Source organism: Amblyomma mixtum, chromosome 1 (assembly GCF_055824585.1).
Source record: "Amblyomma mixtum isolate Tamu chromosome 1, ASM5582458v1, whole genome shotgun sequence".
In the NCBI taxonomy this organism is placed as follows: Eukaryota; Metazoa; Arthropoda; class Arachnida; order Ixodida; family Ixodidae; genus Amblyomma; species Amblyomma mixtum.
The window spans coordinates 218,365,616-218,380,724 of record NC_143012.1 but is presented as its reverse complement, the minus strand read 5'-3'; the positions used below and the strand labels follow the sequence as shown (position 1 = coordinate 218,380,724).

Below are 15,109 nucleotides of genomic sequence, written 5' to 3'. Positions count from 1 at the left end.
CACTCTGCCGTGGCGTTCAGGGGCGGATGTCGGCAAGGTCAGCGCCGTCTCGTGCGCCTCTGCCGCAAACATCTCCCACCGCGCGGGACCGTGTACGTGAACCTGTACGCCGGCGTGTTACGTATGCATTATATGTACGTAAATGTAGCCGTGCAGTCGACGGCAACAGCGGTTATTGGAGCGACGTCATCGAACGGACGCCATCGGTTGTCGCACCGCACGGATGTGTCACGCCGCGCGAATGTCTGTGTGGGCTAGTCGAGTATGCGACCGGTTACACAAGCCCGGTTACATGAACCTGGTGGCGGCGACGGTAGACGTATACATGCACGCAGGCGTCTGCAGCAAACAGCTGTATGCTATGCGGCGCGGGCGTCGCGTTCTGCCAGTTGTGAAATATTCGAAGCTCTCCTACGCTCTTTGTGCCCTTCCCCCCGTAGTTTCGTTTCTTTAACCTTGCCTCGCAAAGCTATGGTGCGCGCACACAGGTGGGCTTTGCGGTCTTTGTCATTGTTGGCGGACTTCTCATTTCTTTCTTTCTTTCTTTCTTTCTTTCTTTCTTTCTTTCTTTCTTTCTTCCTTTCTTTCTTTCTTTCTTTCTTTCTTTCTTTCTTTCTTTCTTTCTTTCTTTCTTTCTTTCTTTCTTTCTTTCTATTGTCTTTGTTCTTTCTTTATTTCTCTTTCTTTATTTCTCTCTTCTTTCTCTCTTTTTTCTTTGGCCGCCTCGGTGGCTCAGTGGTTATGGTGCTCGGCTGCTGATCCGAAAGACGCGGGTTCGATCCCGGCCGCGGCGGCTGAATTTCTTTGGAGGCGAAAGAAATTCTAGAGGCCCGTGTGCTGTGCGATGTCAGTGCACGTTAAAGAACCCCAGGTGGTCGAAATTTTCGGAGCCCTTCAGTACGGCATCCCTCATAGCCTTAGTCGCTTTGGGACGTTAAACCCCATAAACCAAACCAAATCTTCTTTCTTTGTTTCTTTCTATTTTCTTTCTCAGCAGCAGTACATCGACGTTAGCTGGACTGCACTTCGTTCGATGCGTATATTTGAAAGTAGCCCCGGGTCGCTGTACTTAAGTATCTGCGGCATTTTATGTTATCTAGTTTCTACGGGTGCATTCATGTCTTTATGCGTTTTCCCTAAAGTCTTGCCTTGCCTTGCCTTTCCTGAGATGTCTTGTTGTTCGTTGGATGCTATATAGCGTGATAATAGCGTGAGCCATGTGCGCGGACCGTGGCACAGCTCGAATCCAACTCACTTTGCAATGCGACAGCGTTAACACTGTTGTGTTGGGCAACGACGATGACGACAGCAAGGTTGGTCTGTTTTGCTGGGGGGGGGGGGGGGGGGGGGGAGGCAATAATGAGAGGATAGCGAAGCAATACTAAACGTAGTGTTCACTGCAGAAGAAGATCGTTGTCGATGCCAAAGTGGTTCGTCACACTCACGTTTACACCTGCTCGTCCGTAGAATCATCGATTGTTAACCCTCTACAACCCACAATGTCAATCAACCCACTTTATGCGATAGCAATTAAAGCCTAATCGATTGGATTGGATTATAAAACTTTTATTTCCAACTGTTTCAGAGACTCCAGGCACCTCGCCTAAACGACGGCCAGAAGGTATTGGCACCTGGCGGCCATCGAGTCTAATAGAATATAGCCTAATCGAAGAAAAAAAAAATGTCTGTCATAAAATTCTCCCACTGACTGAAGGAAAGTGACGTTACTTCCAGTAAAGGCATCAACGGTTCTAATGCTATCGCGTTGATAACACATAAGGTAATTAGGTGTTCATGTAAATTGTTTTGAAAAACACATACATGTCTCGCTGTCCTCAAGGTCCACTCTGGTGCCTTTAATTGGTAGACTTTTTCTTTTTCAAAATGCGCGACACAAGTCATTATAAAGCATTCATGCTGCGAGTTCTGCGTTATGCAGGGACTAGAGCAGTGCGTTGTGCTGCCTTGTTACCGCTTTGTGGTATCTGTCGCCAAGCTTTGATGTATATTGTGTTCCTTGCAAGTAAAAACCAATTGACCCCCCCACCACACACACACACACAGTCTGGACCAAATACCTCGATTTTCACGCCCTACGCGTTGCCACAAACGACTTCTGGCTGGAGCTCTGCAACGCAGTAGTTGCACCGCTACCCCTGTAATGGTTGTGCCCATATATACCGCGGAGGCTCATCGTGGGCTGTCACGAGTTACGTCACTGAGCACCGGGTGCATTCATTGTCCGCGCTGCAAACGAGGGGCGGGATTCTCCTTCGGGCCGCCCGCGAACGCCTCGTGTGGTCTCCGCGTGTGGGCCTTGGCATCCTTGGCAGTGTTATGCACGATGGAAGAAGCGACTCCGTCCGCGCGAGCAGAGAAAAGCAGCAGCAGCAGCGGCTCCGAGGAGGCGTGACCACATTACCGTAAGCGGCCGTGTGTACCGGTTCGTTGAGCGAGCCGGGCCTTCATGAATGGCTGCGTCTTTGTGGTCGAGTCTTTTTTTCTTACTCTAAGTTCCTCCACTCTTTTCCGTGTGGCGTCGGCCGACTGTTGCCGTTCCGTTCCGTGCCTCGTGTACTACGTGCTAATTTCCCTGTGGTCTTTTCTTACGTGACTTTCCGTATCGTGCGATCTTGCGTTCCCGTGAGAAAATTAAGCCTACTGGCGAGGTGAGGATAAATGGAGTATTAGGCGACCTGGCGCGGGCATCGTTCCTCGCATTTCCTTGACCGCGAATTGTGTTGAAGGCTAGCTCACGCGGGCAGCGCGTACATGTATGAACTTTTGTTGTTTTAGTTGTTTTTGAGTTAACCGTGCTCGCTAACTCCTTCATCTCTCTGCTAGTCATATGTATCCCATGCTCCTCGATCGGGATTCCCAGTGTTCCGGATATCTTAGTGTAATGTGTACTCCGAAGACGCCTAACTTTCCCGCGAAGTATAGGAGTTGGAGCGGGGACGTCTGGGGAAATGTGTGCACAAACCTCGGCGCGTTGTGACTAAAGCGGTGTTTTTCCATACGCACAGTTCTTGACGAGGCTTGCCCTGTGCTTCGAACTCCAGTGCTCGTCGTAGAGTGGCGTCCAGGCGCTTCCTCTTCGTTGAGTACGCCCTTCATATTTTCTTAAGTACCGATTATTATCAGTTTTTGACGTACGTGTTTCTAAATTAAGGAAAGTTGCCGGGCCAGTTGGTACGTGATCACACCGTAAAACAGCGCGCTTACACGGGACGAAGAATAATCATCAACACAAACGTGAACTATATGAAGCATTCATCATAGATAGGAAAGGCGCGTCATGCGTTAGCACTCCATCGATGGCACTGACAAGAAAAGAGATTAAATATCTTGAATAACCATTGACGACATGATGCGACAGGAGGATATCTTCCTCGCCTTCCTTTGTTTTTTTTTGTTTTTTGTATTCCTTTCCGGTATTTATTGCGAGCAATGCAATAAACCATGCAGTTGTAAGTTCAGCGCTGTGTGTGTGCGTGTCTTCTTTCTTCGTCCCGTGTAAGCGCGCTGTTTTACGGTGTGTGTTCCTAAATGCGAGTGAAGTGTTTCGTGTGAGTAATAGTTAAGAAACGAAGTGCGTCTAATTAAGTTAATCAGACGTCTACAGCAGTACATCACGAAAAAGTTACGAGGATGTGCTGATAATGAGGAACAGAATCCTCCAACGCGTGTGTGCGGCAAGCGAAGTCGATGGCTCTTTGTTAGGCAATGCTTAGAGACCACACTCGTGAGGTGTAAGTCGAACTCACATGCTGTATTGCGTGATGGAGAAATAAGAGGATTGTTGACAAGCACGACATCTATGTGGCTAGATCACTTTTCGGGCGTCCTGGACAATTCTGTGCCCGATTGTAGTTCGTATACGACGTCGATGCGGGGAAAGAGGTATCTGAGAAGAGCAGTCAAAGGGCGAAAGGACTGCTCGCTGAGTGCAATTGGCCCCGTCGGTATACTCAGCCTATAGAACTTTATGAAGCATGTGTGGAGGGGAAGAGGGGAGGCACAGAGAACAAATGAACGCTTTATGCTTTTTTTTTTCTCGGCATCCAAGGTTCAAAACCTCGTTTGACAACGCTCATTTTGTTCAGAGTGAGAGTTCCACGACGGTTTGAAAGGTTGTTATAGTTGAACTGTATCAGTGTCGACGCCAGCATATATGCAGGAACGGCTGTGCAATATTCCCTGAGATGCAAGCGTTCGCCTGTCTATTTTCACCGCGGTTCTTTTACTCAAACCCAAGTGTGTATCTCTGTGTGTGGGCCGTGTTCCCATAAGCAACCGTGACACTCAGGGTTCGAGGCACTCACACAGGAGTGTAGAGAAACGACGAACAACATGCTGCATGTCATCTCGCGTTCTTTGGAAATCTCTGTTGTTCCAGACACGACCATAATTTGCAAACGCGCGTCCTCTTTTCTGGTGCCTACTCAAAGTCCCGTAAACAAAGAAAAACTAAACTTTTGTGCTATTTTTCGTCACTGGGGTCATTTTATTTCTTCAGGGGCCGAATCTGTGACAAAGCTCCGTTTTTCCGTCTATTCTCACGTCATGCGGCGCGTCTAGCGTCCTTACGGGAGGCGAAACTCCACGCCGTCATCCGCACCGGAAGCGTGTGGGAAAACGCGGGATGGGCCGGACGGAGACTGCGGATCGCCTTGCTAACATTCTTCGCGCTCTGTTTTCACAGAGTACGCTGCCATACCCGCAGAACAGTGCGTTTTGAGGAGGTACGCCTGCGATTTCGAACACGTATGTAGCTGCAGAATCTATAAACTATAGCTCTAACTTCGAGGCGCTAAGACAGGCACTGCAGATATTCTCAAACCGCTGTTGCGATCCGGGTAGCATGGCCGGAGACCGGTGATGGGACGAGGAGGATGGGAGACTGAGTTTAGAGGGAGGTAACGAAAAACTTTATACACTTATTTACATTATTTACAAAGCGGGCCTGAGAATGACTCTCAGTGGAAGGGGAACGTCTTCGTCAACTGTAGTCGACTGGAGCTAGCAGGCTTCTCTCGGCCACACTCACAGCCGAGTTAAATAGTGTTCGGATTCCCCAGATCCCTGGCTGGGGAATGAAGTTCGAAGAGCACTGTCCAATCGGATGGACCGAAGTAGACGCTGGTGTTACCACCCACGGCAGAGGCGGTGCGGGCTGTTCCACTCTCTCGCAGCTGGGTCGATGGGAAGGGGGAGATGCTGACTAATCCAGCCCGGCTGGAAAGGAATCTCCCGCAGTCTTCCAGCAGGTGAATGAACGTGCTTCCCCGCCGGTTGTCCAGAACACGAGTCGGGAACAGAGCAGTCTTCAATTAACAACCAGCGTGACTGGCGCCGCCACGTCGCCTCTGCTTCCGCTGTGATTGCGCTGACAATACCTCCTGCGCATCTCCTGCCTTCGTCGCTGCTGCCACGGTCACCTGCACTCCGCTGCACTAATCCGCTTAGGCTCGGAGGGGGGCATTCCAAACACCCCACTGCACCACCGCCGTCGCGAGGTCGTCGGCCTTGTCAACTGTTCACGGTAGCTGCTTGATCGGGCCCACGTGGCCAGACGTACGGTCACGACACCGCCAAAAGATTACTCCGGTCAGTTCATACGCGCGGTATTCTAAACAGCACATGGCTCAATAGCCAGGGAGCTCGGTTGTTGAGTATGAGGTCAGAGGTTCGATACCTTTCCTATGCGGCCGAAATTAGATGCAGGATATATAAATACAAAAGCCGCTACCTATACTATTTTTCAGCACTATAGTCAGGAAAACCTCTTGGTGGTGGCAATTCGCTACATGCCTCCCGCGTAGCATCCTTTGCAGTAATAGCGTATACAGCGCAAATTCGTGGCGCTAACCATCCGCTGATAATTTGTCCAGGTGGTTATACACAACTCTCTCTGCTAATGCCTGCGAAACTACGGGTCACACAATTTGTTTTGTGCGTACTATTCATTGGAGGTAGTGGAAAAGTTAGCAGTAAGATAAAATTCTGCTCTAATTCATACGCGGAGGTAAGTGGCGCGCTAGCAAATTGTCTACAAAAATAACTACGATGGCCTGAATTTCCAGCAGCGAGCAGCGCGGGTTTCTGGAAGAAGAACGGGACGAGCTTATAATTGCGCCTCGAGTTCATTCATGACCGAGGCTATGTGTAAGACCAGCTGCACATTTCAGAGGCGGCGAGAAGAAAGGCAGCCGGTGCTCGGGTATTTTTTTTTTTCATTCATGCTGCCGACGCCACTCCATTGTCTCGCCTTGCCGCGACTGCATAGCGTGATGGACAGCGTTCAGCAAGACGAGCTCAAGCGACCGCCTAAGACACCACTCAGCTGCTCTCGTACGTTGACAAATGGCACGCTGAACTCCACCTGCTTCGACTAAAAATAAACAAAAACAAAAGGACAAACACGACGAGTGGTCCCTTCTTGGGCTTCTGTGTTCAATGCACGATGCGTGCACTGCTCCGCTTCGTGAGGGCAGCTGTGGATTGACTCGAACTGTGGCAGTGGCGCCTGGGTGTCTGCTGGCGTGTGGTCAACGACCTTCTAGCGTGTCGGAGCGCGGAGCGGGAAATAATTATATCTTTTGTTCTTGCCGTAACTGGATGAAGACGGAGTGAGTTCGCGTCGTCTCGAAAGCGAGGTGAAGTCTAAATGACCTTTTAGGTTGTGCTTCGTCACATCGAGGCTTTCTTTTGTTAGACCACGTGCGTAGCGCGCCGCCCGGCACTGTGGATTCGGGCGGAGACGACAGGACGTAGTCTTTGTCAAAAATATACAGCCAAAGGGGTCTGCTTCTGAGCCCTGCTGCGCGGCTCTTAAGCACATTTGACAGTCCTAAGCTTGGGAGGGTTAAGTACTTAAGTTCCTCCAGCCTTCTGGATATTAGGGTCCTTGAGTATGCAAGAGGAGCTGTGCTTCAGGGCTCAGAGGCAGACCCCTTGGGCTGTATAGCCCCGCCGCGGTGGCTCAGTGGTTACGGCGCTCGGCTGCTGGCCCGAAAGACGGGGGTTCGATCCCGGCCGCGGTGGCCGAATTTCGATGAAGGCGAAATTCTAGAGGCCCGTGTACTGTGCGATGTCAGTGCACGTTAAAGAACCCCAGGTGGTCGAAATTACTCCGGTGCCCTAACCTACGGCGTCCCTCATAGCCTGAGTTGCTTTGGGACGTCAAACCCCAATAAACCAAACCAAAACCTTGGGCTGTATACTTTTGACAAAGACTGTACGTGAGTTTTTGTATCAGGAATGCTCTGTGAAATCTAGTACAGAGTTATAATAGAGGCATTGCTTAAGCTATGCGCGCTGTCTTTTATTATTTCAGTTTATTTTTTTCATGAATAAGTTATTATTACTATTTTGAAATATTTATTTTAAACTTCGCCTCTTTGTTTCCTCAAATTTCATTCCGATCTGCTCAAAATCTTTAAAAATTGGTTATTCGCTTTCCCAGATTCCTTAATTTTTATTCACGAACCGTTTGCGATAAGTTTTGGCTGATTTTTTCCTCCTTGCATCTGCTCCAAACTCTGGCCAGTCCTCCACCGCGGGCATGTGTCATTGCTTCAAAGGCAACCACAACAACGACGACAACAACAACCGCGTTGCATCGATTTCAGTACCTTGCTTCAGTTCTCTGTCGAAATGGCCCTGTTCCAGAATGTCGCACATCAGCAAAGTTTTTCGTTTCTCTGGTGACGGTGCTGATAACTTGCTTCGAACAAGGACGACACGGGACATACTGCTCGAAAGCCGTTGTGAAACGATTTCTTGTTGAAAACTTCGTGTTGATGGCTCAGTTCTTTACAGTTTGTGTGCTCTGATCGGTGATTCTCTAATGCGCGCACACGGTATGCATCAACGAATGCTTTTAACAGTAACGCAGCGCCCAATTAACCTCGTTATAACGAAGCGGTTTATAACGAAATACTGGATATAACGAAGAAATGACGATTCCCCTCGGAAGCTCGGTCAACACGGGCTATAACGAAACTACGGCTATAACGAAGTAATCGCCGGGCTCCTTCAACTTCGTTAAAACCAGGTTCAACTTGTAACCTTGGACTGCCTCTGGGTCAAAGCTTCGATGTCGGCACTGTAAATGCACGCAGGAACAAGATATATACACTTCGAAGTGAAGGGGAAAAAATGCATTGGTCTTCTTGCCAGCGCCCGTGACAAATTCTGCGAGCGTATAAAAAAAGGAAGAAGAAAAAAAGAGGTAAAAGCGTACGTGCTGACAGGTCTCGGTCACATTCGACGCTGCACACATAGCGGGTATTTTCACGGCGCATGCGTTTCTTCGAGCCAAAGCACAGGCATCCCGATAGGCCCACTCCGGACACGCAAGCTCGCGTGCGCATTCTTCGAACTTGCCAACCCTTGAACGACCGCCGTTTTCTGTATCTGTTCGTGCGCGCATTTTCAACGCACGCTCTTCTTGCGTGAGTCCCAGCTCCGCGCCCTTGGCCTACCTACGTTCCTCACTCACACCTAGCACGTGCACGCTGCGCGGTCAATCGCACGTTTGTCTCGCAAGCACGCACGCAAGAACACACACACATATACACGTATACAAAAAGAAGCCTTGTCGATCGCCCGCTTGCAGAACCAACGATTCCTCAACACCTCTCCCGCGCGCCACTGAACGGGAGACAATTCCAAGCGCAACAAACGGTACATTGACGCAAGTGACGTGTATTCGTTCCTCATGACAATGAATCGTGACGTAAGCGCTTGCCTGTGCACCGAATGCACGTGCTAGTCGTAGGAAGGGGGTAAGGGGGTGGGGTGGGGGGGTACAAAACACAACTACGCGTGCTTTTGGGGGCCAACTTCCTCGCGGTCGACCGCTTCTGAAGTCGGAGAATTTCCCCTTACAGTGCGCATTTTTCCACCTGTTTTGTTGTTGTTTTTGTATTTAGCTTTTCCGCCGCAGCCGAAGGTGGACGGAACGGTTTAGATGGCGGAACGATAAGTCGAGGTCGCCCGATAGGGTGCAGCCGGTGGAACGCGTCGCCGCAGGGTCGGCTACGGTAGCGGCGGAGGTTACATACATACACTCAGTGTTTGGAATACCATGCAGTGCTGCAGGAAATCGGGGCGGCGACAGCCAACTGGATTCTGGAAGGCGTAGCAGCAGTGTTCCTCCGCTTAGGAAAATTTGTTTGTTTGTTTGTTTTTTTGTTTGTTTTTGGCTCCATCGACGTTCGTTCGGCAGCAAAGGCGTATTCATTGACTGCGAAAGTTGGAGTTAAAAATGGAACATCTCTACCTGATCGTTGGGGGCGGGCTACGCGTATGATTATTCAAGCTCGGGACGTGTCGATGTTGTCCTGCAGTGTCTCAGGGACTCCGTGATCCGGGCAGTTACAATGCGAATGACCGTGTGGCCTAGCCTCAGAGATTGCATGACGCAGGGCTTGACGTCATTGCGGTTTGCTTGTGAAAACGGCTTGTGCGGCGTGGATTTCATTTTTCGGTCTTTTCTAACTTTTCAAAACTCCGCTTTACTTTATCATTAGAATGCGGTGACCAACCTGTCCTCAAGTGTCCATGCTCGGCGCAGGGACACTAACGACGCAGACGACGCTGAACGTAGACATTCTGCTCTATTTTCTTCTGCGCGCAACTACTAAATTAGTGAGCGACAACCCCTGCGTGCCCTGCGGCGTCCTGTACGCTGCACATTTTTAATGGCGCAACGCACACGCGCGGGCGTAGCAGGTTTACGCGGAAAGTCTCTCTCCGCGGTGCTAGTGCCGGCGGCGGCAACGCTGCTGCCTTCAAATAAACGGGGCCGACCCTAGCGCCCATCTGTCGGCGGAACAGGAAAACGGTTGCGCCTCTCTCATTTTTCGCGTGGTTTCTTTTTCCCGCTTCCCCCATCGCTCTACGCGAACGCGCGGATTGTGCCATCTCGCCTGGGGCGATTTGCTTTTTGTTTCAGGGTATGGGGGATTGCGCAGCCCCAGCGCGCGCCGCCTCCCCCTCTTCTTTCCTCCCCCATCCCTCCGCCTTTCTCGCATCGTCGCCCCGCCCCACTCCTCCACCTGTTGCCTCACTCCGCTTAGCCGTTCGCTCCGCTGAACGGCGGGCGCCTTTGTTTAGTGCCCTTGATCCCAGATGGCGCTCTCTGTCCCGAGTCAGCGATGTAGCGGAGCGAACGGTAACTGTGGCTTCGCGAATGGCGGCAAACAGCGCTTAGAAGTTGAAGTTAAAGCCGGCTGAAACAGTCAGATCATCTGCGCAGATAGAGGTAACAACGGTGTGCTTTGCCATCGTCTACAGCGTCCGCATTCTCATCGCTGCTTCCCACCTTTTAGATCACGAAGGAACCAACCTAACCAAACACGCTTCTTCGGTATCCGTCACGTCTTTTGAAACAACTTAATACCTAATTCTTGTCCTGAGTCACTTTGGGACTTTAAACCCCATAAATCATCTGTTGGAACTAACCGATATGAACCGTCGTAATGGGTACGTACTGGAGACCTGCAGTCTTACCTGGTCGAAATTATCCGGATCCCTCCACTACGGCGTCCCTCGTAGCCTGAGTCTCTTTGGGACATTAAACCCCATAAACCAACCAACCTTACCTTGCTTATATCATTGCGCTCTTTCCTAACGTGGTTAAGTAGCTGCTGAAGCGACGTTTACCTTCGCTTTTAAGCTATGAGGTGAAGCTAGGCAGTTTGCCGGGATAATGGCTGCTGGCCAGGACACGTGTAATTGTGGGTCAGCGGGAGGGGCCTTTATTTATCCAGCAGTGACCTTAGGCTGGTGATGATGATAATGATGGTGACGCTGCTTAAAAGATCAGCATCGCCCTCGTCGTACGTCGCAACCAGAAATTCCAGCGTTTACGCACAGGACAAAGTTGTCAATGCGGGTCGCAGCATTAGGAATATGTGGTCCTTGAGCGTGAATGCTCCGGATAATTAGCTGTCTGGAATCGTGAGACCGCATATGATTTGGGAGTAAGTGTGCTCGGTGAGGAGCTTTCGACGACGATCTTCTCTTTGCTCAGTTTGTGGGGAAAATTACTTGCAAAGCCTTCACCAATTGCTCCGAAGCGCCAGTATATGTCTACCTCTCTTGTACTTTTTTTTTTGTTTTTTACTCTTCGCTGAAAGCAGCGAGAGTGTCAGTGGATCCGCAACAGCATTGCGGAGAAAACATGAAAACGCAGCCATGAGGACATATGTGGTTGCTGTACATCGTACTAAAAAAAGTTGAGCTCGCATACCTTCGCCATAGTGCGAGGGCAGATCAGTGGGACCCGAGGTTACGTGTTTCTATAACGTCGATGTACCGTGGTGTCTGTGTTGGCTCAGATACGGAGACCCTCGTATATGCCTTGCAGAATAGATGCCCATTCGCTGCTTCGGCGAACAAGCAAACAGTTACAGACCAGGTGAGCAGGATATCCGGTGCTGAATCGGCGCTGTGCGATGCCGAGAACGCATAGCTACATACGCGATCCGCCCGCCCGGCGGGCGGACGTGATATCGGTGTTCTTGCATATCGCGCGCATAACCGTCGCTCCTGCTACGGCCGTCCGTATTTGCGTGGGCAAACACGTATGTCGCGGCGGCGGCAACGAAGGAATTCGCCGAGCTGGGCGGCTATCCTCGCTCATTCTGTTTGCCTGCCGCATTCTGGATGTACTATATTTTTTTTTTTGTGCTCAAGTAGTTCGCATACACGCACGCAAAAAAGCGTCGTTTATAACTGCACGGTACGTTGGTAGTACAGCCATCGAACGCTGAGTTCATGAAAGCAGTCACCGCTCGTGGTGCACACGACGCGCGGCGAGATTTTGAGTCTTGCGAAGCTTCAGAATGTGCGTAATACTCTTCTTCCACAATATTTACTATTAGGGGTTGAATTAAAGTAACTTTTCTGGCGAAGTTTTGTTTTTCTGACTGCTCGGTTTTTCGTACGTTTTGACGTCCCCTTGGGAGTCCGAAAAATCGCTCGGCGACTAAGTGGGGTAGTTAGATGGGGCTCTGGAGGTGCGAGTGGCGTTTTAAACAGCAGGTAGAGTCACTGAAAAAGCTTTCGGAATACCATATTATTTCCTCTTCGCTCTGTTAGACATGTGAAAGGTATACATCGCTGCCGGAGTCCAATGTTGCCAGAACAGCGAGCGCCAACTTAGGAAATATATTAGCAGCATACATGCAGAAAGTGCTGCTTAAACGAGTTGCGAAATTTTTATTTTCCCTATAGCTGTTCCTTCTGAGCGTCAGCTTACGGTACGGTATGCGAAATTGTCACAGAAATTGTTATGACGTCGCGAAGGCAGATACAAAGGGCACCACAGACACTATGTGACCATTAGGCTGGTTCTTGTGCTGAGAACTCTGAAGCATCAGCAGCCATAAACCTTCCGAATCAGGTGGCGTGGAGAGAAGGGATGCGGTATCCTGAAGTTTTGAAATTTCCTGTGACTCTAGTAGCAGACATTGCATGAATTGGAATAATTTATTGCCTCTCCGCGCACAAAGTGCATAACCAGCTCTAGTAGGCACAGCGCCTTCTTTATGCGAACTGTATCTTCCAGGTTGAGTGCTTTTGACTGAGTACTGCTTCTGCTCTGGCTATCTATTTCCGTGTTATTTATTTATTTTTGTGTGTGCGTGTGCGCGCTACTTTCTTCCCTTTATGCAGTACCCTAACTGGAGCGTTTAACGGTGTAATAAGTTACGATGATGGTGTCGACGACAGAGCCCCTGACGTCCACTGTAGTCATGATTGGCATTTGGGGTTTAATGTATTTCGCTCGAATGCGGCCAGGATTCGATTTTGGAACTTTGGGATCAGTAGAGGAACACACTGCATTCGCAAAGTATTTTTTTTTTAAGATTACGGAGCTTGTGTGGGGAATGGGAACTGAGGTTCTTGTGATACAAGTGTTGTACGTACTTTCTGTATCTCTTTAATCTCGCCACTGAAGCAAGCTTATTAAGTTGCAGGTTTTGTCAAGACCGTATACGTACATAAATACTGCGATGTTGTTCCGTTTTGTTTTTTGTTTGTTTAGAACAGTGAGTGATGGATTTTTGTATGCACGAGTTGTTTTCATGCACTTACTTGCTTTGTATCTATGAGGTTACTCTCTTCATTTCGATAACAGCGCGCGTGTCAAGTTTTCTATTGTGCTGTCTTCTTTTCCAGATTGTCTACCTGGGTGCTTTCATAATGGAACTGTGGTGGATCATAGAAAACAATGGTGAGCTTGACATTCTTCTCTGTCATGTTGCTTTTGATAGTATTCTGTTTTATTTCAGACGCACGTGCATGAATGTGACTGGGGATCGGGTCAAAATATACGCAGTCATGCGTCACAACGTCCGGGTAAACTGTATAGCGGCAGACTGTCACAGCTAAAAAAGAAAACTATGCAAAGGATAGCGACTTGGCAGTATACTGCAACAAAGCAGCACTGGGATAAGACAGCGCTATAGTGCATAATGCTGCTGGCGGCACAGGAGCTATATAGCTGCCGTGTCGTCCATCACGTACACACGGTCGACTTTAGGCGATACGCTTGTCGTTTGTGGGTCGAGGGTCGATGCAGCTTATGCTTATTTATGTGCGCTCAGAGAGGTCGTTCTTTCCGCACGCTCTTTGTGTGAGGAGGGGGGAAGGCAGAAAGGATGCGCCCGTCATCAATCGTATAGGCGTGTTTCTCGTTTCAGCTGTATTCGGGAGCACATGTGCATGGTGCTGGCTGATCATTGTCGCTGCGTCGGTCTGTTGTAACGCTGGACGTGTGCGTGCCGCTATTTGATATGCGGCAGGGTTTACCACTAATCCAAGGTATCGAAGTTAACATCTCGAGCACCAGGCTGCGTGCCCCACATCGGATGAGTCGAGCTTCGTAAAAGACTATCGTAGTGTGACGATTACATCAGCAGAATCCCCCCGAGCAAGGTATTGTTGCTGTCTGCTCATATATGTCATTCCAAAGCTGTCTAATCTGCCTTTAAGATACTCCCAGATTCCTGATATGCTATAGATAGTGCTAGCTATTTTTTAGGACGTCAAAATAAAGAGCTGAGCGCACAGTTTCCGGAATTAAACTGTTGGGCTTCTTCATCTGTAAAGTCCCCGCCAGCGGCAGGTGAAGCATATGTTATGTGACTGCGGCTGCTTCTCATTGGGCGCGCCACAGATAGCTATGCGGATTCCAGGTTACTCAACTCATTGATTCATGCCATTAGGCTGCTTCACGACTCAGTAGAAGTATTTCGCGGTGATAAAATATTTATGTAGTTGGTGGTAGTTGTGATGCCGGATAAAACTTCCAGTTAAGGAAGAAAATTCGCCTATCGCCAGTAATCTATGATGAGGTAATGAGGTAACAGCTGTATGTAGCTTAAATGAGGTAATGAGGTAACAGTGCTTGACATATCTATATGAGCGCTGTTACTGTATGCGGTAAACTGTACTGTATACAGTAAAAGCGCTCATATAGATATGTCAAGCACTGTTACCTCGTTACAGCTACATACAGCTGTTACCTCATTACAGCTGTTACCTCATTATCTCATTATAGATTATTGGCGGTAGGCGAATTTTCTTCGGAATTTTCTTACTGTATGCGGTAAAGTGTACTGCCGCCGCGGTGGCTGAGTGGTTATGGTGCTCGGCTGCTGACCCGAAAGACGCGGGTTCGATCCCGGCCGCGGCGGTTGAATTTCTTTAGAGGAGAAATTCTAGAGGCCCGTGTGCTGTGCGATGTCAGTGCACGTTAAAGAACCCCAGGTGGTCGAAATTTCCGGAGCCCTTCACTACGGCGTCTCTCATAGCCTCAGTCGCTTTGGGACGTTAAACCCCATAAACCAAACCAACCAAGCTGTACTGGTGAACTTACACTTTCTTGGCGGTTTTATTTTGCGTGGTCGTGGCAGCGTGGTCTGTAAAAGCGAGGAGGCACCCGAAACATGAAGCTAACCAGAACTTCAAAGCGTACAAAGGCTAGCTATCTTACACACGCAGTAGCTCTCACTTTTCGCATCCATTCGCACTGTGTGCTGAAACCGCCCACACGGTCCTTTCACACGTTGCGTATTGCTACGCGTGC

General features: G+C 49.4%; 1 protein-coding gene across 3 annotated transcripts in view; it reads left to right on the top strand.

Annotated features, from left to right (window-relative positions):
- Positions 1–15,109, top strand: part of Rcd6 (Reduction in Cnn dots 6) — a 101,341-nt gene that overhangs the window by 68,529 nt on the left and 17,703 nt on the right. For all 3 annotated transcript variants that reach the window (XM_089563718.1, XM_089563713.1, XM_089563724.1), the window contains exon 2: positions 13,198–13,252. In XM_089563718.1, the coding sequence (XP_089419844.1) occupies positions 13,198–13,252 (55 nt within the window). The remainder of the gene's footprint in view (positions 1–13,197; positions 13,253–15,109) is intronic.